The following is a 24981-nucleotide window of genomic DNA, read 5'->3' as shown; positions in this document are numbered from 1 at the left end:
GGTGTGCAGGCTTCACACTGGGGTGGCTTCTCTTGTTGCAGAACACAGGCTCAGGGGTGCCCAGGCTTCAGTAGTTGTGGCGGCTTATTTAGTTGCCCCTCAACATGTGGGATCTTCCCGGACCAGGAGTCAAATCCGTGTCCCCTGCATTGGCAGGCAGATTCTTAACCACTGCACCACCAGGGAAGCCTGTCTTTAGTTTTTGAAAGATTTTTAGATCACTGAATGAAGAATCCATTGATGGGGGATTCAAGTGGGAGGAGGGAGGCCAGTTAGGGGGCTTTAGCAGTGGTCTCACTGAAGGATGAGATTGTTCCTTGTCATGCACCTAATGGCTTGATACTTTTGGTTCTGTAGGCTTTCAGACATGCTTGCATTAGAGAATGATTTCTTCAATTCTCCCCCAAGAAAAACTGTTCGGTTTGGTGGAACTGTGACAGAAGTGTTACTGAAGTACAAAAAGGTAAGAGGGGATAGTGTGAGGTTTGGTGGGTTTGTCCCTCAGATTTATTGAAATATAATTGATGTATTGAGGTTTGATTTTTGGTGGTCAGAATACAATTATAGCTATTATACTAAAGACCAATAGGCAAATAAGGTGGATTTTAGATATCAATATTGAAGTCAAATCAGTTTAACAATAGCATGGTGCTGTCCGCTCACAATTAGAATAGTAACCCCTTTTCTGCGGTTTTATACCTTCAGATGCTTTGTTTAAAGCTTTATTTACACTTTATTTCGTGTCCTTTAAAATCTTTAGCAAGTGGTATAATTTTAAAAAACCCATTAGATCAAAGCATTTTATTTCTTAAGTAGTTACATAAGCATTGCTTTGGGATAATAAACCAGCTCTATTAATGGGCTTTGTTTCCATGTCAGTTTAGAAGTGATTCTACTGTGTCTCAGTGATGGTGGGAAAATGTGCATTCTGTGTACTTTCATGTGTGACCTGTGTTTAATTCCATATATGTGCATGGATACTGTCATGGTCAGATGTCAGTACACAGGTGTACACAAGTGTACCCAAACACCCCAGAACTGAGATGTCAGTGTTACAGTTTTCTTTTTGTAATAGTTTAAAGTCCTGCTGTTGGTCTTTAAAAGGAAAACCCAAGCAAGCAAAAATTTATTTTTTCCCCTCTTCTTAAGGGGGAAACAAATGACTTTGAGTTGTTGAAGAACCAGCTGTCAGATCCAGAGATAAAGGTAACTAATTTTGTGTTTGATTATTAGCAAAGCTGTTAACACTTTGTTAATGTTATTAACAAAGATGTTAATTTGCACTTTTTGTCCTGTTCCATTCTCTAGAACTTACTTGGTGATCCTGCTTTAACGGTTCTCAACCAGGGGCATTTTCACCCCTGAGGGAACTTAGTGATGAATTGGGGACATTTTTGATAAGGGAACAGTGGTACTACCATCCAGTGAGTGGGTGATAGGGGTGCTGCTGAAAAGCAAACAACACACACAGCAGCCCTTCACAACAATGCACAATCTGGCCCGAATCCCAGCGGTCCTGAGGCTGGGAAACCCTGCTTTAATTTGCCATTTTAGAACCCGTCTTCTATGCTGCATGCAACGCTCATGGCTCTCCAGTGCCAAAACAGCAAAATGAAACCAACAAATGATGACTTGTATTTCAACCTACTACCCTGTTTCATTGTTTTTGGAAATGGTTCGAGATATGTACCCGTCAAGTAAGCGTTATTCCCCCTTTCTTCCTTGACTGCCCAGTTGTGGGAAGAATAGTCTGTTATTGTGGGCAGTGGTGGTCAGATTGCCTGGAATAGAATCCCAGCTCCATTGTTTCCCAGTGTGTGATCTTGGGCACATTCTTTAACCTCTCTGCCTCTGTTTCCCTTCTTGTAAATCCAGAGAAATAAGTTCTTTAAGCGTAGAGGTCTTTCGAGGATCCAGTGAGAGCAGTGTCTGACTCAGAGGACTTTGTAATTGTTCATGCCGACAGACTGCACCTTCTCATTAGTGTTTAAATCCACTGTGAAGTTCACTGCTGTATGTACTGTGACAAAGGTTACTGATGATTTCCTGCATTCTGATTTCATGGACTTTCTCTTTCAGCCCCATAGTAATTTCTTGTAGCAATTTGTACAGTTGACTGCCCATTTCTTAAAACCTTTCCTTCAGTTTCTTTGATCTTCCTGTCTTCTTACTGCTTATCTCATCTCTCTCGACAGGTTCTTCAGAAATTTGGTATTGATTGGATTTCCTAACTTACCCCGTCCTCACTTTACAGATTCTTCCTGTGTGATTGCCCTATGTTCTTGTGGCTTTGGGATATATCTGTGTCTTCATAATAGAGCTATTTGCATTTATAGATCAGATTGGTCTTGTGGACTTCAGACTTTGTTCTTTCTTTTTTAATTTTAATATCACTAATTTTTTTTTATCAAAGTATAATTGAATTACAACGTTGTGTGGACTTGTTTCTTAACCGCAAACCCATAGGTGTTACAGGTGCCCTGGATTTAGCGTTTTCTCTCTTTCAAATCCACTTCTATACAGGCTTTATGTGCTTAAATGATTTATTGCTTGTCTGTCTCACGTACACGTCCCCTCCATCCCTTATATCTTAACAGTGCATCTGAGTCATCTCTAAAGCACATTCTAGAAATGCCATTGCCCTGCTTCATGCCCACCGAGGAATAGAGGACCAGCCCCTTAGCATGGCCTGCAGCAGACTTGGAGTGTTCCGTCTCACTGGAGACTGTATTTCTTGAATTTGCCACTTTACGGCTTTGATGTGCCTTTTCTTTCTGCCTGTGAGAGGTTCTTGGATCCACTTTGCTTGGTGCCTGTTTGAGCATGGGCTCTGGTTACATCACCTCCCTCTCTTACCGGCTTTGTGATTGAGGGCAAATTACTGCATTTCAGTGCCTAGGTGTCCCCAGCTATGAACCAATGGTAGTTCTATCTCTCTCATGGAATGTTAAAAGTCTTAGAATAGTGCCTTGCACCTAGTCTTATATTAGTGTTTTTTATTATTATTACTGTAATTATAAGACTATTCCTTGAGACCCAACTGAAATGTCATCTTCACTAATGAACTTTCCCAGATATTGTCTAAGCACATGACTGTGCCTTCATTGAGACCATGCCCCACACTACCAGCAGATCTCTAATTAGAAATCTGGCTTACAGGGACTTCAGTGATATGTCTGGTCCCTCATTGCTCTCCAGATTTATCTGTTGGCTTGCTTGCTCACAGTATACTCCAGCCAGACTAAACTGCTCTTGGTTTTCTGAAGACATGCTTTCACCTTTGTAAAGTGTAGAGCCCGTGAGAGTACTCAGTCTGTTTAAAGACAATGGAAGCATCACTTCGTCTCTAAAGCTTTCTCTGACCTGTGCCTTCTTCCCCGGGTGCACATTCTTTGTGTTCTACTGTATTTCATATCAGCACATCTCCAGGGAATTTTTACAGACCCAAGAATCACATCAGTTATGTTTATGTTAGTTCAGAGGAGTGTTGAAATAATTTGTTTCTAATAATTGCTCAGTACCATAGTCCCTGACTGGTTTACTTGAAAACTGGAGCGTTAAATGTCCTTATGATTCTGTTGCACTTGTTTTAGTGGAAAAGTGACAGACTAGAGCTAACTGTGTGTGTAACTTAGCTTGACCTCTCTGCTTCAGGTCTTGTTACCCTTAATGAATGTGGACATTATGAAGTTAAACTGCAAGTGAGTTGTGACTTTATTTTCCTGCCAGGTTAGTTAGGGTTTCATCCGCAAATAGTGTCATGGAGGTTTGTCACATAGATGATGCATAGGAAGCTCTCACTGGTTGAGTGGAAGGTGGGGAGCTCCACTGTGTGGGGCAAGGCACTGTGGGGAAGTGGGCGGGGCATCGATCTAGGCAGATGGGTTTGAACCTAGTCTTTTACTGGTGAAAGTGAAGTTGCTCAGTTGTGTTCAACTCTGCGACCCCGTGGACTGTAGCCTACACACTCCTCCATCCATGGGATTTTCCAGGCAAGAATACTGAAGTGGGTTGCCTTTTCCTTCTCCAGGAGATCTTCCTGACCCAGGGATTGAACCCAGGTCTCCTGCATTGTAGGCAGATGTTTTACCGTCTGAGCCACCAGGGAAGTCCTTTTTTACTGATGTGATGGGCAAATTAATCTTATTAATCTTTCTTAGCCTCAGTTTTTTCATCTATAAAATGAGAATAACAGTAATCCCTTCGCAGCATGTTTAGGATTAGGGATAGGTATATATGTATGGTGCTAAGCACTGTGCCTGGCGCATGGCGTGTACTTCCTATACGTAGTCTAGGGCTGTAGGTCCAGCCCTGTCTGTCAGTAGTTTATCACTGGGGGTTCGGCATTGTCTGTAGTCTGTTGCTAAAGGTGCAACACAGTATTATTTTTGTTTCTTTATTTCTCTTTTCCCCTACTGAATCTGATTTATCAGCATTAACCATTTTCTTTAAAAAACTAGGGGCTTTTTTTTTTTTTTTGGCCATACTGTGCAGCTTGTGGGATCCTAGTTCCCTAACCAGGGAGTGAATCTGCCCCTTTGGCAGTGAAAGCAAAGTCTGGACCACCAGGAAGTTCCCCAGAATTAGGGGCTTTAATTTTTTTCTTGCACATGTGTGTTGTATATATGCTTCAATGCAAGCAATATCTATTAAGTATCACTGATACCTTATTCTCTACATGGCCTCTTTTTTGAACTTAGCAGGTTTTCCTGTGTCAAGAAAAGTATTATGAATAGTAATTTTATTGTCTGAAAAATATTTAATGGAGTAGTAGACCCATCATTTATATAGAACACATTTTGATTCTTTTAGACCCGTTTGCATATTGGGTTAAAAAAAGTTACATTTATTGATGACTCTGGTTAATCAGCTTAGACTGAATATTATCCACATGCTTGCAGGTCATCATGAGTATAGAGGCAGTAGAGGTGCCTCTTGGTCTTTGTGACCTTAGAATATTTGATCTGTTAGAATTCTTCACTTTAAAAAAGTCCCAGGTGTCAACATTTACCATATTACTTCTTCTTCTTTGTTTTTAGAAAAAAGGAAAATTTATTGTAACATCTTTTTTTATTTTGATAAAAACTAAGAAATCGTCATCCCAACTTTGGCTTAAGTCCAAGTTTGTGACTTTTCCCCCCTAATTTAAATGTTGCTGATAGATGACCAATGCCAGGTAATATAATATTTCTGTTATTTTAGAGGACTTGTGATTTTGAAAGTACTCTTCTTTTTTTAACTTAAGGATGACCAGATCATTAACTGGCTGCTTGAATTCCGTTCTTCCATCATGTACTTAACGAAAGACTTTGAGCAGCTTATTAATATTCTGTTGGTAAGTTCACTATTTATTTCAATGACTTATATGTAATTCAGTACTTTGAAAATAGTATCTGTTGAAAATAGTGTATATTGTATATGTTGAAAATAGGATGTGTTGTATCAGTAAAATGTTTCTTTTGTCTTTCCCTCCCATCTCTAGAGATTGCAGTGGTTGAACAGAAGTCAGACAGTGGTGGAGGAGTATTTATCCTTCCTTGGTAATCTTGTATCAGCACAGACTGTCTTCCTTAGACCATGTCTCAGCATGATTGCTTCTCATTTTGTACCTCGTAAGTCATTGCTCTTTTCTTGCTTCAAGTTTTCTTTTTAAAAATTTATCTCTGTTAAAAAGGCTGCCTTCCCACTGTATTTTGGAGATTATGCCACCATGGGAGAGGCCAGGATACTTACTGGGGCAGCAGTAGTTCTGGTACTTGTCTGTTCCCTGTAATGACCTCCCTGGAAGTGTCTGGATTTATTTGTTGCTGTGATTTTTATGGATTTAATTCACTTTAGTGAGCTTCTGGTGAAGTCTTGGAACTCAGGGATTTTTAGCTGCTTAAACTTCATGCCCACATTGTAAATTTTATTGTATTAAGTTTGGATAACAGAAAAATTGCTTTTTTTATGTAGCTGTTCCTTGTTCAGATCGTTAGAAGTATAACATTTTCTTTTTTCCTCAAAAGCCCGAGTGGTTATTAAAGAAGGTGACGTAGATGTTTCGGATTCTGATGATGAGGATGAAAGTAAGTACAAAGAGGATTAGACGAAGGCCACCTCTTGTGTCTGAGTGAATGTGTGCTGACCGCTCAGGTATCCTGGTTCCTCTAGGACTTAGTCTCACAGGTAGACGGTAACAAAGGGCAACCTTTGATGGGGTCTTTTTGTTATATATCTAACAAAAAGAATCTCAGTTATATTTAACTGATTACTATGCAATCAGTTGCCATTACTGGCATTATTTATCGTATTCATTGATAGTCATGGAGAAAAGTCTTGAGATTATTATTTTGCTGACATGTGATTATTTAGCTGACAGATGATTCCGTTTTGGTCAGCAGACGATTTTAGCCTTAAGTAGGTAATTTTTCAGTTTTCAGTCTTATCTTAATGCTCATGCTCTCCCTTTTCACCTGTAGATCTTCCTGCAAATTTTGACACCTGTCATAGAGCCTTACAGATAATAGCAAAATATGTCCCATCGTGAGTATATTTCAGTTACTTATTTTGTATTGTGTTTAAGTCTCAAGAAAATTACAGTCAGTTAGTAGAAAATTATAAAATGTTCACAGCATCAAACCTGAAGTTGTATGCAGCATGTTTTTGTATCTCATTGCTGTCATATCACAGTTTAGAAAACAAGGCATTTCAGTTCTCTATTCATTGTCTTCAATTTCTTTTCAAAACCTGTATGCCAAGTCTACCCTCCAGCTTTCTATGGTGGTTGGACTTTTGCTTTTAACTTCAACAGACAAAAATACCCAAAATTTTTCGGTGAGAACCGCCTATGTGTTTGTGTATTGTCTTACGAATAGAAATTAGCTCTATATGTAGGTTTCTTTTGGAGGGGTGAACTTCAAATTCCCCCAGTAAGCTTAGCACATAAGCTAACTTTAAAAAGGCCAAGTTGGTAATTTTTTCTCCTTTTAAAAATAACATGTGTAGTGGGAAGTGTTTAGATTTTAAACTGAAGCTCTTTGTTAAAACTTTTGTAGAAAAAAAAGAATCCTCCTTTAATATGCTGATGATATCAAACTCAGCAGAAGCTTATTTTTCCCTAAGTTGTTACAGATTTTCTCTGAGGTGTTTTCACTTCCAGTTGCTTGAGGTAGGAGTTGCCTTTTGCCTCTTGTATCCATATTTGCTCTTAGAATGGAAATGTTACCTTCTGAGAAAGTCTTGTTATCATGGATTTATTGAATTTTTTTTTTTAATAGCACACCATGGTTTCTTATGCCAATACTGGTGGAAAAATTTCCATTTGTTCGAAAATCAGAGAGAACATTGGTAAGAAATCTTTTCATGGGGGAAATAATGGAAAAGTTGTTTTGTGTGGTTTAGTTTTAGGTGAATTTGGGTCTTTTTCTTCAAAGTTTTATCTGCTGAATTTTAAACTCAAGACTAAGAATTTGACTCATTCCTTTCTTAGCAAGCCACTGACTGAGGATTCTTAGTGCCTTTTCTCTTACTCCTGTGTACGTGTCAAAGGCAGAGTCCATTTCAGAAATATCTAGATAGAACTTAATGTTAACACAGGTAGGAATTGCTGGAAGATAATAGCTCATTTATTACCAGCTGTAAACATGCCTTATTTGAAGGCAGAGCCTTCTGTTAATGAAGTCGTGGAAGTCTTCTGCATAATACTTAGATCATCTGTGTAGCGTTCAGTAACTAACAGTGGTTTCCTTCTAAATACAGAATATTTTTTCTAAATAATATAGGTATTAAATAAAGAGTTAACAACTTTTGTTGATATTTGTGAGAGTGTGCTTCAACTGGAATGTTACAAATTCTGTATCTCTTATGAGCATAGATGCTAAAATTCTCAGCAAAATACTGGGAAACTGAGCCTAACAACATACAAAAAAGAATTATACACTGAAATTTATCCTAGGGATGCAAAGTTGATTTAATACTCCCAAAGCAATTAGAATCACAGGCTGTATCAGTAGAATAAATGGTAAATACCACATGATCATCTTAGTAGATGAAAAACGCCAAAACCATTTTGTGACAAAAACAGAAGAGAACTTCCTCAGCCTGATGAAGGGCATCTGTGAAAAAAATCTATGAAAAATTCAAAACTTGTCTTTATACTCAGTAGTGAAAGATTGAAGGCTTTCCCCCACAATAAGGAACAGAACAGGGATGTCCACTTTTGCCACTTCTGGTCAGTATTATTCTAGAGTTTCTAGCCAGGGCAGTTAGGCAAGAAAAAGAAAGGTGCCCAGGTTGGAAAGGAAGAAGTAAAACTGTCTCTTTTTGCAGATGACATGATCTTATATACAGAAAAATCCTAAGGAATTCACAAGAACACTAGTGGTAATAAGTGAGTTCAGTATAGTCACAGGATGCCAGATCAATGTATAGTGATCGGTTGTGTAGGACAGTGGGGAAGAGAATAAATAGTCTTTTCAACAGTTGATTCTGGGACAGGGGTACATTCATATGCCAAGAATAAAATAGGACTTCTCTTCACATTTTATACAAAACTGAACTCAAATTGGATAAAACTGTTAGAAAAAATGTGGGTGAAAATATTTGTGATCTTAGACAACAATTTCTAGATATACCACAAGAAACCACAGCAAGGACAGTTGAATTGCATCAAAATTAAAACCTGTTGTGCTTCATAGTCTTCAAGAAAATGAAAAGACAAATAATGGAAAAATATTTGCAAATCATATATTGGATAAAGGACTTGTATCTAGAATATTTAAAGAACTGTTATTGAACCTAATTTAAAAATGTACAAAGAGTCTAAAGGGATATTTCTCCACAATAGATAAACAGATGGCTAAGGAGCACGTGAAAAACTAAACATTTTTAGTCATTAGGAGAATGCAAGGCAAAACCACAGTGAGATACTGCCTCCTACCTACTAGGATGGCTGTACTCAGAACGATAGATAGTAACAAGTGTTGGCAAAGATGTGGAGAAACCAGAACCCCCCACGCTCTGGTGGGGATGTAAATGGTAAATGGTACAGCTGCTTTGGAAAACAGCCTTACAGTTCCTCATAAAAGGTAGAATTGCCACATGAACCAGCATTTCCACTGCTCCCAAGGGAAGTAAAAATATGCGTCCACCTAAAAACTTTTGCACAAATGTTCAAAGCAGCTTTACTCGTAGTAGCCAAAATATGGAAGCCAAGTGTTTAGCAGCTTATAAATAAATGGAACGTGCTATCCCTGCAGATTGGAATATCAGTCAACAATAAACATGGTTTACTTGCTGCAACATGAATGAACTTTGAAAACATTATGCTAAAACACTACATGTTGTAATATTCTTACGTGAAATATCTATGCTAGGCAAATTCATAGAGAAAGAAAGTAGACCAGTGGTTACTTAGGGCTGGGAGGAGGTACCTTACTGGAAGATACAAGGATTTTTTTTTTTAGGGTGATGAAAATGTTCTGAAATTGATTATGGTGATGGTTGCACAACTCTGAATAGTTGAGAACTATTGAATTGTACACTTAAAGTGGGTGAATTGTGTATCAACAAACCTGTTTTAAAAATACTGTAGGAGTATATAAATCACAATTATGCTGATATTGTGTATATAAACAGTGTAGTTTCTGTGTTGCTTGATAGTCATTTTTTCTATCTTTTTATGTTTTAGGAATGTTATGTTCATAACTTACTCAGGATTAGTGTGTATTTTCCGACCTTGAGGCATGAAATTCTGGAGCTTGTTGTTGAAAAGCTACTCAAGTTGGACGTAAGTATTAGATAATCTGTTTTCTCTTCAGTTTTCTTTTTCCAAATATTATGTTACAGTATTTGTTATAATAATTGAAACAATAGTAGCAACAATAGAAGAGAATCCACAGTTCCACCTTTGATTCATTGAACATTTCTTAAACATTTCCTTTGAACATGGGTGTGGTGTTGTTTATAGACAGTCCTATCTCTCATGGTTGGGGAACAAGGCATTAATTAGAAAGTCATATAAGTGGAAAAGTATTGTGATAAATGCTGTGGATGGAACACATGCATTATGAGCTAGAAAATCTGTTGTAGTCAGAAGTTGGGAAGACATTCCTAGGAAGTGACCTGCAATAAGTTGCAGAGGGAATGAGAAAGGGGTGGATTCTGGTGACACGTGGAGGAAAGGGCCCTGACTGGATTGGAAGTAGAGGAGTGGAGGGGTAAGGGAAAGGAATCCCTCAAAGGTAGCTCCCTGTGGAACGAAAGCCTGGTGTTGCCATAACAGTATTAAAAAACGTCAGGAGGAAGTTGCAGGGTGATGAGTTCCTCTTTGGATGGGTTGAGGTGCGGGTGAGGGAACGGGGTGGAGGACAGTCAGCCGGCAATTGAAGCTGCAGGTCGAGGACTGAGAGCAAACCCGACAGGAGAGAGAGTGAGATTGGAAGTGGGAGGAAAAGCAAGAGCCTGGGCACCCAGGGAGGATCAGGCTTCTCTCAGCAGCATGAGATGTTGCTGGCCTTCTTCAGGAGGTTGAGGAAAGTAGAGTCTGTGGGTTTGGGGTTTCGGAGGCAGTCTGTTGCTGTGGAGAGTGTGGCTGCTTAGGAAGTGGGGCTGCTAGAGACCCGCTGAGGGTTTGCGGTGTAGAGAGAAGATGAAGCAGGGGTGAGAGGCATGTTTCAGGGTTGGGGAGAGGAGGTTTGTGGACTAAGGAGATAGGGGTTGATGGAAAGCACGCTGATCCTGTAGTGGGGAGGGAGTTCTAGGAAAGACCAGAGGTTGGGTGGGCTTGCGCATTGTTCACTTGGAGTTAAACCTCTCTGATCACCTGCATCCGTAATCTTTATAAAGTCCTTCTCTGATGTATGCTTATGGAACATTTTAGAGTACATTTAGGAAGAAGGTCATGTATATAGACATGTTAAAAAGGCATATTTGGATGGTATGTTAAACAAGCTATCTGGAGGGTTATATGCTAAAATAAATTTTCAGTAATTCAAAATTGACTTGGATTTAATAATTTTCTCCATTGATTGATCGTACGCTGTTATACTCCATGCATGTGCCTTGTGCCTAGTAAGTGTTGGGATAAATGTTGAATTTTGAAGCTGTCTGATATAGGCCAACATAGCACAGTTCGTTTTGATTTTTATGAAAATATGTAGTACAGGCTGCTTGATTTACAATCTTGTCAATTCTTTCTTGACCGAGTTTCATTTATAGGTTTGTGCCATAATTGTGTATTGAGTTACAGTGCTGTATAGGGTGCTAGTGTGGATATCTTTAGAACATGCACATTAGGTGAGTTTCCAGTTGCTGAATACTGTGGTTGTATTTTATATGTTTTTATTCTTTTTTTTTTTCTGTGTTATGATGTAGGTGAATGCATCCCGGCAGGATATTGAGGATGCTGAGGAAACAGCAGCTCAAACTGGTGGTGGAGCCGACGCCACAGAAGCCCTATTTAATATGGTCAGTATTCGTGAACGTAGTCAGACATATACAGCTCACAGTCCCAGAGGGTGGCAAGAGACAGCTGATGGCTCCTCACCTTTGTCAAGGCTTTGGGTTAAAGCAGTAGTTCGGCAAGATTGAAAATGGTTCTTTAAATGGGTAGTTTGCTGCCTTGTTGTTTATCGACTAGTAGAGTTCATTTCCAAGGCTTTGAATTTGGTTTTGGTGAAGTCTGTTTCCCTTTTACTCTTCCGTCTGTTCCTTAAGTTTGTTTCTGTACACCACATATTGTTTGTTGAGGAGTGATACATAGAAAAGCACGTCAGTGTGATTCCTGTGTTCTACAAATTGTGTACCTTCACCCAGTGCCTCTCTGCTTGGAGCTGTGTCTTAACTTGGGTTCACTGGGAGGAGCCTGAGATGGGGATGCAGGTGCCCTTGGGACACAGGGTGTGGGGAAGCAGGAAGGGCAGGGGGAGGAAGGAAGGGAGAGTTGGGTTTCGATTGGAAGTCACTGCAGCCTGATCCCCCCCAGGAGCTCTGGAGCATGAGTTACAGGACAGGGTTAATCCTACCTTGAGACTGGGGGGAATGGCCTCTTGTGACCTCATGTCAGTTACTAGGTCTGATTGGGAGGGTTGGGAGGAGCCAAGGCAGTTCTCCGGAGAACGGGGCAGCTGAGAGCTGGCAGCCAGTGCTCATAGCAGCTGAGGGGGTGGGTGCCCCGTCCCAGGAAAGGAAACCCGGCACCAACAGTTTGTGCCAGAAACTGGGGGAAATCTGTGGTGTTTGCACGGTCACACTGTAGGTGGCTCTTCTACATGAGAGTCAGAGGCTGGATCTGTGCTTTCATGTTGAATTCCAGGGGTGATTCTGATTCATGCCTCTGGTTGACAGCCTCTGCCTGGCAAGACTTCTGGGTTTTCTCTTTATCTTTTAAAGGAAACAGTTACCTCAGAGTTTTCTCCCTAAACTACTTTTACTGAGTTTTTATAACGTCAGTTTTTACTTTACCTTCAAAGGATGAAGATGAGGAAGCTGACCACAAAACTGAGGCTGATCCGGGAAGGCTCGATCAGATGGTCCATCCCATGGCTGAGCGCCTGGACATCCTCCTGTCTTTACTCTTGTCCTACATTAAGGACGTCTGCTACGTGGACGGTAACAGCCTGCAGTAGCCACAGCTGGGATGCGCTGTGCTGGGCATACTGATAGAAAATCACGATAAAAATCTTTGTTTTGAGTATGAGGAAAAGAAAGTTTAGAGAGATTGTTTGCCAACGTGACATAGCTTGAGAGTAGTGGAACTGGGACCCAGACTCAGTTGTGTTTGTCTTCAAAGGCCTTGGTGATCTTTTCACTGCCTACTGTATTAAAAGATTATATATGGAGTTTGGACAGTTTAAAGTGGACCTCAAGTTGGAGACATTTAAGAATGGTATAGTGGATATTTTGGAGGAAGGAAATGGCAACCCAGCCCGGTATTGGACAAAGGAGCCTGGTGGGCTACAGTCCATGAGATTGGAAAGAGTTGGACATGACCAAGCATACGTACACATAGTAGATATTTGGGGCTTTTCAGGTGGCGCTTGTGGTGAAGAATGTGTCTGCCAATGCAGGACATGTTAAGAGGATGCGGGTTTGATCCCTGGGTCTGGAAGATCCCCTGGAGGAAGGCATGGCAACCTACTCCAGTATTCTTGCCTAGAGAATCCCATGGACAGAGGAACCTGGCAGGCTACAGTCCATGTGATTGCAAAGAGTCAGACATGACTGAAGCGACTTAGCATGCATGCATGCATACACTTGGTGTTATGTTTGTAATTTAGAGTCTGGGTACTTCTGGTTGTTCCAAGTGTTGGTGGACAAATTGATATGTTTCTTGCCCTTAATGGAATTTTTAGATTTTTAGTCTAGACACTTCGCCTTGAAAAAAGCAGTTTTTTTTCTATTTGCATTTCTCAGATTAAGAATGAAACTCAACCATTCAGAATAATAGGGCTTGAATCTGAGTTGAGTATGTTATTACTTTAACTTTTTTGCTGCTATAAAAGTAATACATGTTGGTTAGAGAAGATTTGGAAAATACAGGAAAGGATTTTTTTTAAAAGACAGTTTATATGGTCACACACTCCTAGTCGGAGAACCATTATTAGCATTTTTTTATTTTTTTCTGTTCTATTTGCGTGGGTGTATGTGTTTTTCTCAACGGATTTGGGGAATCACACTGCTGCTGCTGCTGCAAAGTCACTTCAGTCATGTCCGACTCTGTGCGACCCCATAGATGGAAGCCCACCAGGCTCCCCTGTCCCTGGGATTCTCCAGGCAAGAACACTGGAGTGGGTTGCCATTTCCTTCTCCAATGCATGAAAGTGAAAAGTGAAAGTGAAGTTGCTTAGTCGTGTCCGACTCTTAGCGACCCCATGGACTGCAGCCTACCAGGCTCCTCTGTCCATGGGATTTTCCAGGCAAGAGTACTGGAGTGGGGTGCCATTGCCTTCTCTGGGGGAATCACACTATATGTAGTATTTTATAATCTTCCCCTTTTACCTCTTAAGAACATTTTCTCATACAATTCACGGTTCTTCTAAAATAGTTATTAATCATATGGGTTTAACTGGTTCCTTATTTTTTTCCTCCCCCTGCTTTATTTGCCATTATAAGTAACAGTGTAATGAACATACTTACACCTATATTGTCACTTGTTTGCTTGTGATAAATTCCTAGCAGTAGAACTTATAAATGGTGATTTTCCAATGTGTGGAATTACAGTGGTGTGTGTGAGATGAGGGCCCACTTCCTTACCAGTCCTGGATTTTTATAATTGAAATGGAAACTCTGTGCCAGATAAAGATGGCATCCTATGCCCCCACCCCGACCCCCCATTAGCTTCATGGATGAAGTATTTCTTAATGGTTTTGTTTGCTTTTTTAAAATGTAAATGAAACTCGTGGCTTGAAAATAATGTATAGAACTGAAATGCCAAATTTTCTTCACAGGTAACATTGATAACAACAAAACAAAAGATTTATATCGAGATCTCATAACCATCTTTGACAAGCTCCTGTTGCCCACCCATGCCTCTTGCCATGTGCAATTTTTCATGTTTTACCTCTGTAGCTTTAAATTGGTGAGTATGTCATTTGCGTTATCGTAGCTTTTGTTATTCTTGCCCCAGGTTTTCCTTAAAAAATGAGGGGTGGAGGGAAATGTTGAAGAGGGACCATGAATCGAGCATTTCTTTGTCTGGAGCTCATTTTACTTAGTGCCTCTAGTCAAATAGAAAGCCCTTCTCAACCTATGGAAGGAGGCGAGGGCGTTGCTGCCCATCAGCTGAAGCTGTGCTCTGAAAACGTCGTCCTGCGTTTGGTCCACTAGGTGGTGTCCTTCCCTTTAATTCACACCTTCCCTAAAATCTCATGTGGACACAGTTGTAAAGCAATTCTATTCCAATTTTTAAAAACCTCATATACAGTATGTAACTTTATTTTCTTAAATTCTGTTTCAGTTGATATTAACTAGCCCAAACTAAAGTTTTAATCCAGGATTTTAAAACTCGGAAGAGTTTGTTTTTCTGTTTTGAGAATAAAGCGAAAGAACACAGGACTCTTCTTTGTGCTATTTCATAGCTTCCTAGTCCTAGTCTAGGAGAGTACTGTTCATGGGTAGGAAGGTTAAACTCAATCTGCCCCAAAGCATATATTAGTAGCTTTTGAAAAGAGCTGTTTGAGAGAAGTTGGAGGTTGCATTCTTTGTTGAAAAGAAGTGAATTGGTCAGTTTTTTCCCTACAGTTAGCATAATCAGTCAGATATCAACTGTACTTTAATCCTCGTTTCTGTTTCTGGTTGAGTTTGTTATGTGCAGTCTGGAGGGTATGGCAAAAGGGATTCCCATGTGAGTGTGGATAAGCACTGCTTTCTAGTTACGGCTAAATATCAGTGTCCTAGAGCTTTATTTACTTGTTTATGTTTTGGCTGCACCCTGGCAGTGAGAACACTGCGTCCTAACCCCCGGGCCGCCAGAGAATTCTCACTTAACAGAGCTTTTACAGACTGTTGGATCCCAGCGTCCTGTCAGGGGTGTGTGGGGTTCCAGAGCCCTAAGTCTGATGCTCAGCTGGCTTGGGCATCCATTGAATTGTTTAAAGCTGGGGAATGCCTTTTGTTTTTGATAGTATTATCTCAGAGTGTTTTCAAAATAAGAACCATGATGACCCTGTTCATTATTTAGCAGTATAACTGAGATACTGGAGCTTTCCCATGTTGGTGAGTTAAAAATCTTAGAATTCTGCTAGCTAGAATATCTGAAGCATTAGAAAAAGAGGAGACCAACACCTTCTCTTTTTATAGGGATTTGCAGAAGCATTTTTGGAACATCTCTGGAAAAAATTGCAGGATCCAAATAATCCTGCTATCATCAGGCAAGCTGCTGCAAATTATATTGGGAGCTTTTTGGCAAGAGCTAAATTTATTCCTCTTATGTAAGTAACCTGATTTTCCAAGTGCTTTTCTTATCATGCTTTAAAAAAGAATATAGTATTGTCTCAAGTCAGAGAAATAACTGCCTTATTTTTGTGGCCTGTCTTTAAAGTGGAAAATTTGTTTCTCCACTCTATGCAAGATGTTTATATTTCCGAGAGGCAATTTCAGAATAAAATGTCTCATTTTTAAACTGTAAAACCTCACATGCAAAGCTTCTGTCATCTGTATCGTTGCACTTGAACATGAAGACCCATTTGTCTTCATGGATGGGTACAGTGTTGTATACTGTTTTGATTCTTTTTATAGGTTTGTCATTTTTCATTTGCATTCTGAATCAATTGTATCTGTTAAAGCTGAAGAAAAAAAATCCCCTTTGGAGGTAATGGATCTATTTAGGAGGCCGGTGCTGGGCCTGTTTCTTCCAGTGGTCCATGAAGATATCCTTGAGCCAGAGGGTTATTAAAAGCCCTTCCCTGACAACCAAAAGCTGTCTGGGTATTCTGTCCTGAATTGTTGACCACAGGACTTCATGAGAACCCCCAGGAAATGGTGAAGTCAGCCAGGTTGTTTTTCTCTTCTGAGGTGTGGGTAGACATGCCTCTTCTCTGACCATTTTCCCTCAAGAGGACTGGGAGGCCATCGGAAGAGCCCTGCTGAGTTGACCAGGAGAAACTGTTCTCCAACTCTTGACCCTTTAGGCTGCCTTAGGGGCCTTCCTGTGGTTCATGGAAGGTCCACATTCTTGACTTTGTAATGGAATGCTGCCTTTCCACCTGCCCATCCTTACCTTTGCTTGCTTCTCCTCTGTGCCCATGGCTAATAGATAAAGAAGCCAATGGACAGACTTTTCTTAGTTTGCAATGAGAGGCAATTATGTGTTTTTGTGTCACTCTAGTGTGTTATGAAGCAAGTGAAGTTGACTTGAATTTTTCTTTTCTCTAGTACTGTAAAATCATGCCTAGATCTTTTGGTTAACTGGCTACACGTATACCTTAATAACCAGGATTCAGGAACAAAGGCATTTTGTGACGTTGCTCTCCACGGACCATTTTATTCAGCCTGCCAAGCTGTATTCTACACGTTTGTTTTTAGACACAAGCAGCTTTTAAGTGGAAACCTGAAGGAAGGTCAGTGATGTGGGGGTGATGGATATGAAACTGGATTTTCCTATGTACTAGTTACCCTTCAGGATGAAGATTTATTACTTTTTTTGACAAAAATTGTTTGTTAGAAAACTACCTGTGCACTCAAGCTTTTACAGATAATTTCTAGCAGCTTGTGGGCCTCTAAAAGTCCCATAAGCCTTCTTTTTAACAGTCGATGGATTTGTGATTGAGAAGCTCCACTCTAGAAGGTGGCAGCAGGAGTCGTTGTCAGATGTGAGGTGTGGCTCAGCGTTTGTGCTGTGGCCACGCCGGGCTCGGCACTTTTGATCCTCAGCCCCCGCCCCCATGCTGCCCCCATCCCATCCCATCCCATCCCATCCCATCCCATCCCATCCCATCCCATCCCATCCCATCCCATCCCATCCCTGCAATGGCCCAGTGAACTGTGGACGTCATCCCTGCTTTACAGATGAGACCAAACCCCAGGGAAGTAACTTATTGGCAGGATGAGAGATTAAAACCAGATGAGAGTGACCCTGAAGCTTGAGGTTATTCCAGGTATGCTCCTGGACCCAAAGACTCGAGTTAATCTCCTGGTTTTCAGTTTTGCTAATTTCTAAGAGTTAAAATTTGAGTCTACCAGATGAAGGTTGTTTCTTGGGTTAGTGTATTACAGTTGAAGGCAGTCCCCAAGAACAGCATCAGTTAAGTCAGTTTAAATTGTTTCATTTTCATGAATAATGCAAATGGTTTAATATGCTGTTTGCTCTAAGCCAGAGTTTCTCAGACTCTGCACTGCTGATACCTTAGGCTGGATAATCCTTTGTTGTGGGGGCTGTCCTGTGTATAATAGGGTGACCAGCAGTCTCTTGCACTCTCTACCCGCTCGATGCCAGTACTAGCCCTGCTCGTCCTCTGTTGTGACAACTAAAACTATCTTCCAGACACTACCAGATGTTCTCTTGAGGGCACTGTGGCCTTTGGTTGAGAATCACAGCTCTAAGCTGAAGCTTGTGCGTGTTGCATCACATGCACTTTCTTGTATCATGACTACTACTAAAAAGATGGGGGCTTAAAAATAGGTGTATGAACAGTAGTAGGACAAGATTTTATCACAAGGTAAGTAAAATCAGTGCTCTTCTCTGTAAAAATAAATGCTAAGAGTCTTAGTTAAAGAGGATCTATTTCTTTTCTTTTTTTTCTATTACAACATCATGATTTATTAAAGCACAGCATTCTGTACAACAAAGGGCGTTAACAGTTGTCTATTCTCAGCCAAACTTCTCTATAAGTTAGCTTTCCTTAATAAAAAAAATATTATACTTTAAATTAGTAATTTAACTGATGAGGAAGTTACCATAATACCTGTTTTAACATTGAACAAATCTAACCACCTATTGGACATTAATGTAAAAGCCTGACATAGAATTTGATTTAAAAATTCTCAAAATAAATTCATTAAAACAGGTTCCCTGTGAAAATATGTAAGAATGAAAGCTAGTATAATAGCAGGTGTAGTCTTTACATTTTATTAACCATAAAAGATACTTTTCTAAAGAGTCTAATAGAGACATTAACTGTGCAAAAGCTGATGAGATTTACAGTCTTAAATACAAGCACCAACACAGAAAGGATATTGTGTCAGTTCAGTTCAGTTCAGTCACTCAGTAGTGTCTGACTGTTTGCGACCCCATGAATCACAGCACGCCAGGCCTCCCTGTCCATCACCAACTCCCGGAGTTCACCCAAACTCATGTCCATTGAGTCGGTGATGCCATCCAGCCATCTCATTCTCTGTTGTCCTCTTCTCCTCCTGCCCCCAATCCCTCCCAGCTGCAGAGTCTTCCAATGAGTCAACTCTTCTCATGAGGTGGCCAAAGTACTGGAGTTTTAGCTTTAGCATCATTCCTTCCAAAGAAATCCCAGGGCTGATCTCCTTTAGAATGGACTGGTTGGATCTCCTTGCAGTCCAAGGGACTCTCAAGAGTCTTCTCCAACACCACAGCTCAAAAGCATCAATTCTTTGGCACTCAGCTTTCTTCACAGTCCAACTTTAATATCCACACATGACCTCTGGAAAAACCATAGCCTTGACTAAATGGACCTTTGTTGGCAAAGTAATGTCTTTGCTTTTCAATATGCTATCTAGGTTGGTGATAACTTTCCTTTCAAGGAGTAAGCGTCTTAATTTCATGGCTGCAGTCACCATCTGCAGTGATTTTGGAGCCCCCCAAAATAAAGTCTGACACTGTTTCCCCATCTATTTCCCATGAAGTGATGGGACCAGATGCCATGATCTTAGTTTTCTGAATGGTGAGCTTTAAGCCAACTTTTTCACTCTCCTCTTTTACTTTTTACTCAAGAGGCTTTTTAGTTCCTCTTCGCTTCTGCCATAAGGGTGGTGTTATCCACATATCTAAACGTCCATTAATTCTACACTTAAGAGGATCACTTTATGTAAGCACAGTCTCATTTATGAGTTACACATGATACGTAGTTTAGGATCCATCTACATTATGCTTGTAACTGCATGCTGCTGCTGCTGCTGCTACTACTACTACTACTACTACTACTGCTGCTGCTGCTGCTGCTAAGTCACTTCAGTTGTGTCCGACTCTGTGTGAACCCGTGGACTGCAGCCTACCAGGCTCCTCTGTCCATGGGATTTTCCAGGCAGGAGTACTGGAGTGGATCTATTTCTTGTAAGCCTTTACATTATTGCATTTTTAGTCACTTTTATCAAAATATATACATCAAAGGATCTCCTAACAAAAATATACTTAGGCACAAGTTGGTTTGCTCACCTCTTAGAATAAGTGTGGTGTTCTTTTTATATAGGAGAGAAGTATAGTCATTGATTCCAAGACAGTAGTATGTACCCAGTTTTTCCTTCTACCTCCATGGTTTTGTTACAAAAAACAAAAAACCCCCGAAATACAGTGAATGCACGCTTGAAAAATAGGCTCAACTTTACTGATAATTTGAGTTTTGTAAGGCTTGCTGTTGGCTTTGTTAACTGTCATATTAGTGTGTGTATATATACACATGGAGTTCAGGAAGGAGAAATTCCATACTGTATAGTCATCACCTTGAGGGAATGGGGAATTCACTCTGCTCCCCAACTGCTTAATGAGTCCATGATTGTTAGCAGAAGTCAGATCACATGTTCTGTGTTTCCCGTGCTGCAGTCAGCATGTGCTGAGCTTGCATGTATCTGAGTTCCAAATTGTCTTATAAGCTCGTAGCCCACTAGGAATGTATCTTTACTTTCCTGGATCTTTAAAAGAGTAAACTCTTTTCTTTAGAAAAGTTGGTTTGGTTGTAAATGCGTGTGGTTAAGATAAACTGTGTTCTTTGGGCTTTGCACTATGTGAATATCTACATGAACCTTCAAAACATTTGTGCAAATACCCTTAAAAAATTTTTTTTAATATATAGAATAATGAGTGCTGCTTAGACTGTTGTGTTTGTACCTTTAAAAAAATTTTTTGTTGTTGTTCTTTAATCAAAGGTTTGAGGTACCTTCAGAGTCTAAATTTTGAACGGATAGTGATGAGTCAGCTGAATCCTCTGAAGATTTGCCTGCCCTCGGTCGTTAACTTTTTTGCCGCAATCACAAAGTAAGTTCTTTCTGCTTTATTTCTGGAAGTTACTTAAAAAGTAAACTTATGTTAGTATTGTAAAATTCCATTAAATTTCTGTAATATTACTTAACAAAATTCATAACAAAAAGACATTTAAAAACCAGTAACCCAGTGCCTGCAGAAAACACTGCATCGAAGGTGTTGTTTTTGTACTTTTGGTGGCATTGCAAATTGCTACTGCTTTTTAGTCTAAAGAGGATCATTCAGCAGAAGCTCAGGCACTTTAAAGTAAGTTCGCAAGCCAAGAGGTACAAATCACAGATGTTTATTAGAATGACTCCTATAATAGTAATAAAAATAGACTGGACACGAGATAAACATCCAACAAGTAGGGAGATGGTTCAGTGGAGGCCTTGTGGCTGCAGCTGATGCATGGCGTTTGCTGTGTGCCCAGCACGGTCCCAGTAAGCACTCTACACAGAGCTCACCTATTGCTCACACTGTCCTATGTCTGTGTTACTAACCGCTGTTTATAAATGACAAGGTGGGGTCACAGAGAGACTGAATGACTTGGGAGAAGTCATGGGTAGACTGTGGCAGAGCTGAGGTTTGAATGCCGACAGGCTGGCTCCTTTGTCAGCATTCACTGAACTGTCCTGCTTTGTGTAGAAAGTGAATTGGAGACCTTGGGCCTCTAATTAGGATATTGAGGACAGAAAGAAGTGTTAGTCGCTCAGTTGTGTCCAACATCTCTCAACCCCATGGACTGTAGATCGTAAATTAAAATGCTCAACAGATGATGCTATTAGAAGACAAGGATAATTTCTGCTCCTCTAGACATCAGCACCCTCATTTTTCCTTCACTGGGTATCTAGTCTAAGGATTTCTCTCTCTCCTGAGATCTCAAAAATGATAGTGAAAAAATAAGAAACCAACCAGCAATAGTGCCCAGCGGGTGGACATTTCTAGCATGTTGCAGGAAGATAGCCTCTGGAAGAATAAGGATGGATGGAACAAGGCAGAGGCTGCTGCCTGTAGAGTGTGTGTGGGTTGGAGTAGGGGCTGCAGCTGAGGGGCAGGCTGGTCATAGAGGCTTGAGATTTGGGGCTGGGATTAGCGGCGGAGGTGAGGAGTAAGATGGGAGTCTGTAAGCAAGAGGTGGAAATAAAGGTTTGTGTCAAGGATCTTAAGTATTATTCTGTAGCTGCTGCTTCTGCATACTTATTGAGTTAACCATGTGGACCCATATGGCTGTCTTTTGATGTTGACTGCTGTGTAATGTTCTCGTAATTTAAAAAAATCGATTCTTTGTTGGGATTTAAGGAGAAGGCGATGGCACCCCACTCCAGTACTCTTGCCTGGAAAATCCCAGGGGCAGAGGAGCCTGGTAGGCTGCAGTTCATGGGGTCACAAAGAGTTGGACACGACTGAGCGACTTCACTTTCACTTTTCACTTTCATGCATTGGAGAAGGAAATGGCAACCCACTCCAGTGTTCTTGCCTGGAGAATCCCAAGGACGGGGGAGCTTGGTGGGCTGCCATCTGTGGGGTCGCACAGAGTCGGACATGACTGAAGTGACTTAGCAGCAGTAGCAGCAGCAAGCTGCCTTAGTTTTCCAATGTTGGGAACATGGTTGTATGTGTGTCCTGGCGCACAGGCATAGACTCCTGTCACCCAGAAGTGCAGTTGCTGGGCGGTAGAAGTATACACCTTCCGTTTTACCAGATACTGGAAAGTGCAGTTTTGCCATACTACCTTCCCACCAAGAGTCAAATGTGATCCTCGGCTAATGGAACCGAAACAGCCATACTTAAGATTGCAGTAATGAGCTGAGAGCCTGAGAACAGATGGCTGAACGAGTACCGTGGGAGGGAAGCAGGGAGCCGGGGGAGTTAGCAGAAGTGAGCTAAGTCCTCATCGCAAAGAAGCAGCCCAGTGAGTGATCTTGAATTGCTAAGTCAAAACCCACAAAGGGATTGACCGTGTCTTGGTCCCATGGGTTTTTATTGCAAGGTCTTCTGTCCACTTAACTGTTTTCACTCTCTATTCCTTTCTTTACCATTTTCTGAGGTTGTGATTCAGTAAACCCCATGTCTCTCCCTTAGGACCCATCTTAATTTCTTCAGTAGCCAAGTCTCTCCATCAACAATGCGTATTTTCTCTCAGTGGAACCCAAAGCCCTTTTTTTCACCAACCCACTAATTCTCTTACAAACAGTAAAAATAAGTAGATAGCTACATAATTTTGTAAATTATAACAATTACCATGAACCCATTCGTTTTCAGTGAGTGGTGCCTATTAATAATCTAAGCCCACTCTCATATTCTTAAAGTGATAGTAATTTTCTTCCTCCTTCGCCAGTTGTAAATAGTAGGCCCAGAGGACTGTTCCCAAAAAGGGTTACTTTCTACTTTATGCTGTTTTTTCTTGTAGTTGTTATGTTCAGTAAGGTCTGTGTGTTGGGGTGGCTGTCACACAGAAATGGGCGTGTCCATAGAGTAACTGTGGCATGTTAATGCTTCTGTCGGTGTTGGTTTTGTTCCACAGCAAATACCAGCTTGTCTTCTGCTACACTCTTATTGAGAGGAACAACCGCCAGATGCTGCCCGTTATCAGAAACACTGCTGGGGGGGACTCGGTGCAGACCTGTACGAACCCACTGGACACCTTCTTCCCCTTTGATCCTTGTGTGCTGAAGAGGTGGGTGTTACACAGTCGCCCTTTCGGTGGTGAATTTAAATGTGGTGTGTATATGCCTTTCCCAGGATCAGCACTTAGGGTTTCTTTGTCATGCGTGGCTCTCCTAGCCTTTGACAGGGTCTCCTGGTCTCCTTGTGTGTATTCCAGGCCCAGTGTGGAAAAGCCAGTTTGAGGCTGCTGAGGGTCTACCTTAGTAGGAGCCCAGATGATACCAAGGGGTTTTTGTCATCCTTGAAACTTGTTGGTTTGAACATAGAAGAGGCTGGAGAAGGAGGATGCTGCCTTTTCTTTGCTCATAAATTTCTCCCAAATGACTCGTTCCTTCCTCTAGAGACCACATCCCATAGTCTTGCACGATTAAGCAAATGCCAAGTGATTTATCTGGATGGGTAATTATAGAAAACCTCAGGCCAGTCTTCACTTCGCATGTATTTAAGGAAGCAGAATTTCTGTTATGACAGTCTGTAACTAACAGCAAAGGAAGTTCTAGAATAATAGTTTCACCTTCAGTTTGAACATACTATAACTCACTGTCAATCTTTGCACAGTCGAAGTAGTTTTCACTTGAAAAAATGAGAAACAGTCGGTGTAATACTCCATCTGTGTGAGTGGATGTGCTCTTACAAAGAAGCCACGTTAACAGATCCTGCGTAGGGTATTTTTGGACACTGTTGTTTGAGTTATAGTTTTTACTTTTTCATTTTGGATCTTGTGAGAAAAGAGGTAATAAATATATGACTTTCGCTGTTAGTGTTTATTTAATTTGATTTTGAAATGTGATCTTTTTGACAGGTCAAAGAAATTCATTGATCCTCTTTATCAGATATGGGAAGACATGAGTGCGGAAGAGCTTCAGGAGTTTAAGAAACCCATTAAAAAGGTAAATAAAGTTGTGATTTCAGTACACTTTCTGGGAATCTCCTATGTGGCTACAGATCACAGTAAGAGTTAAAGGCAGTGCTACATTTGAATGCTACATTTGTTCATTCAGCCATTACGGAACACCGCACTGAGGTTATGTTCTTATGAGAAGAGTGTTTGCCTTTTGTTTGTTTGTTTGTTAAAGATTTATATATTTATTTTTGGCGGTGCTGGGTCTTTGTTGCTGTGTGGGTTTTCTGTTGTTGGGATGTGCAGGGGCTACTCTGTTGTGGGGTGTGGGTTTCTCACTGTAGTGACTTCTCTTGCTGCGGAGCATGGGCTCAGGTGCGCGAGCTTCCGTGGATGTGGCGCGAGAGCTTAGTTGCTCCGCAGCAGTGGGATCTTCCCAGACCAGAGGTTGGACCTGTGTCTCCTGCATTGGCAAGTGGATTCTTAACCACTCGACCACAAGGGAAGTCCTGCTTGCTTTTTAATGAATTGTTCAAACCAGATATCTCACATGCTGACTCTACGTGAAGGATAATTAAAAATCAGCTTAACAAATTTAGATCTTTACCACTTGATAGTTACCACCAAGAAACAGTCTCAGATTTGCTTATTGCTGAAACATCCCCAGAAGTTCACACTAATTTTGTAGGTCTTCATGAATAGGTGGTGAAGATAGGAATGTCACCATCTGTTTCTTTGTGGCACATTCATTTCTTCATTAAAAATCAGATTTAATATGGCTTTCTTTTTCATAAGTTATCATTGGAATGCTTTTTATTTTTATTTTTTCTTTAAATTTTGCATTTGA

The 24981-nt window shown here is 40.7% G+C and overlaps 1 protein-coding gene across 1 annotated transcript in view; it reads left to right on the top strand.

Annotated features, from left to right (window-relative positions):
* The window catches only part of RRN3 (RRN3 homolog, RNA polymerase I transcription factor), a 29102-nt gene that overhangs the window by 1817 nt on the left and 2304 nt on the right, over positions 1-24981 (top strand). The window contains exons 2-17 of the mRNA XM_052659134.1: positions 358-463; positions 1150-1206; positions 5246-5335; positions 5483-5612; positions 6009-6068; positions 6462-6525; positions 7260-7329; positions 9671-9769; positions 11356-11448; positions 12453-12591; positions 14430-14560; positions 15781-15911; positions 16855-17039; positions 20530-20638; positions 23151-23303; positions 24096-24183. Of these exons, the coding sequence (XP_052515094.1) occupies positions 358-463; positions 1150-1206; positions 5246-5335; positions 5483-5612; positions 6009-6068; positions 6462-6525; positions 7260-7329; positions 9671-9769; positions 11356-11448; positions 12453-12591; positions 14430-14560; positions 15781-15911; positions 16855-17039; positions 20530-20638; positions 23151-23303; positions 24096-24183 (1705 nt within the window). The remainder of the gene's footprint in view (positions 1-357; positions 464-1149; positions 1207-5245; positions 5336-5482; positions 5613-6008; positions 6069-6461; positions 6526-7259; positions 7330-9670; positions 9770-11355; positions 11449-12452; positions 12592-14429; positions 14561-15780; positions 15912-16854; positions 17040-20529; positions 20639-23150; positions 23304-24095; positions 24184-24981) is intronic.

Source organism: Budorcas taxicolor, chromosome 2 (genome assembly GCF_023091745.1).
Source record: "Budorcas taxicolor isolate Tak-1 chromosome 2, Takin1.1, whole genome shotgun sequence".
Taxonomy (NCBI): Eukaryota; Metazoa; Chordata; class Mammalia; order Artiodactyla; family Bovidae; genus Budorcas; species Budorcas taxicolor.
The sequence above is the reverse complement of the archived record's forward strand: the minus strand, read 5'-3'. Positions and strand labels throughout refer to the sequence as shown.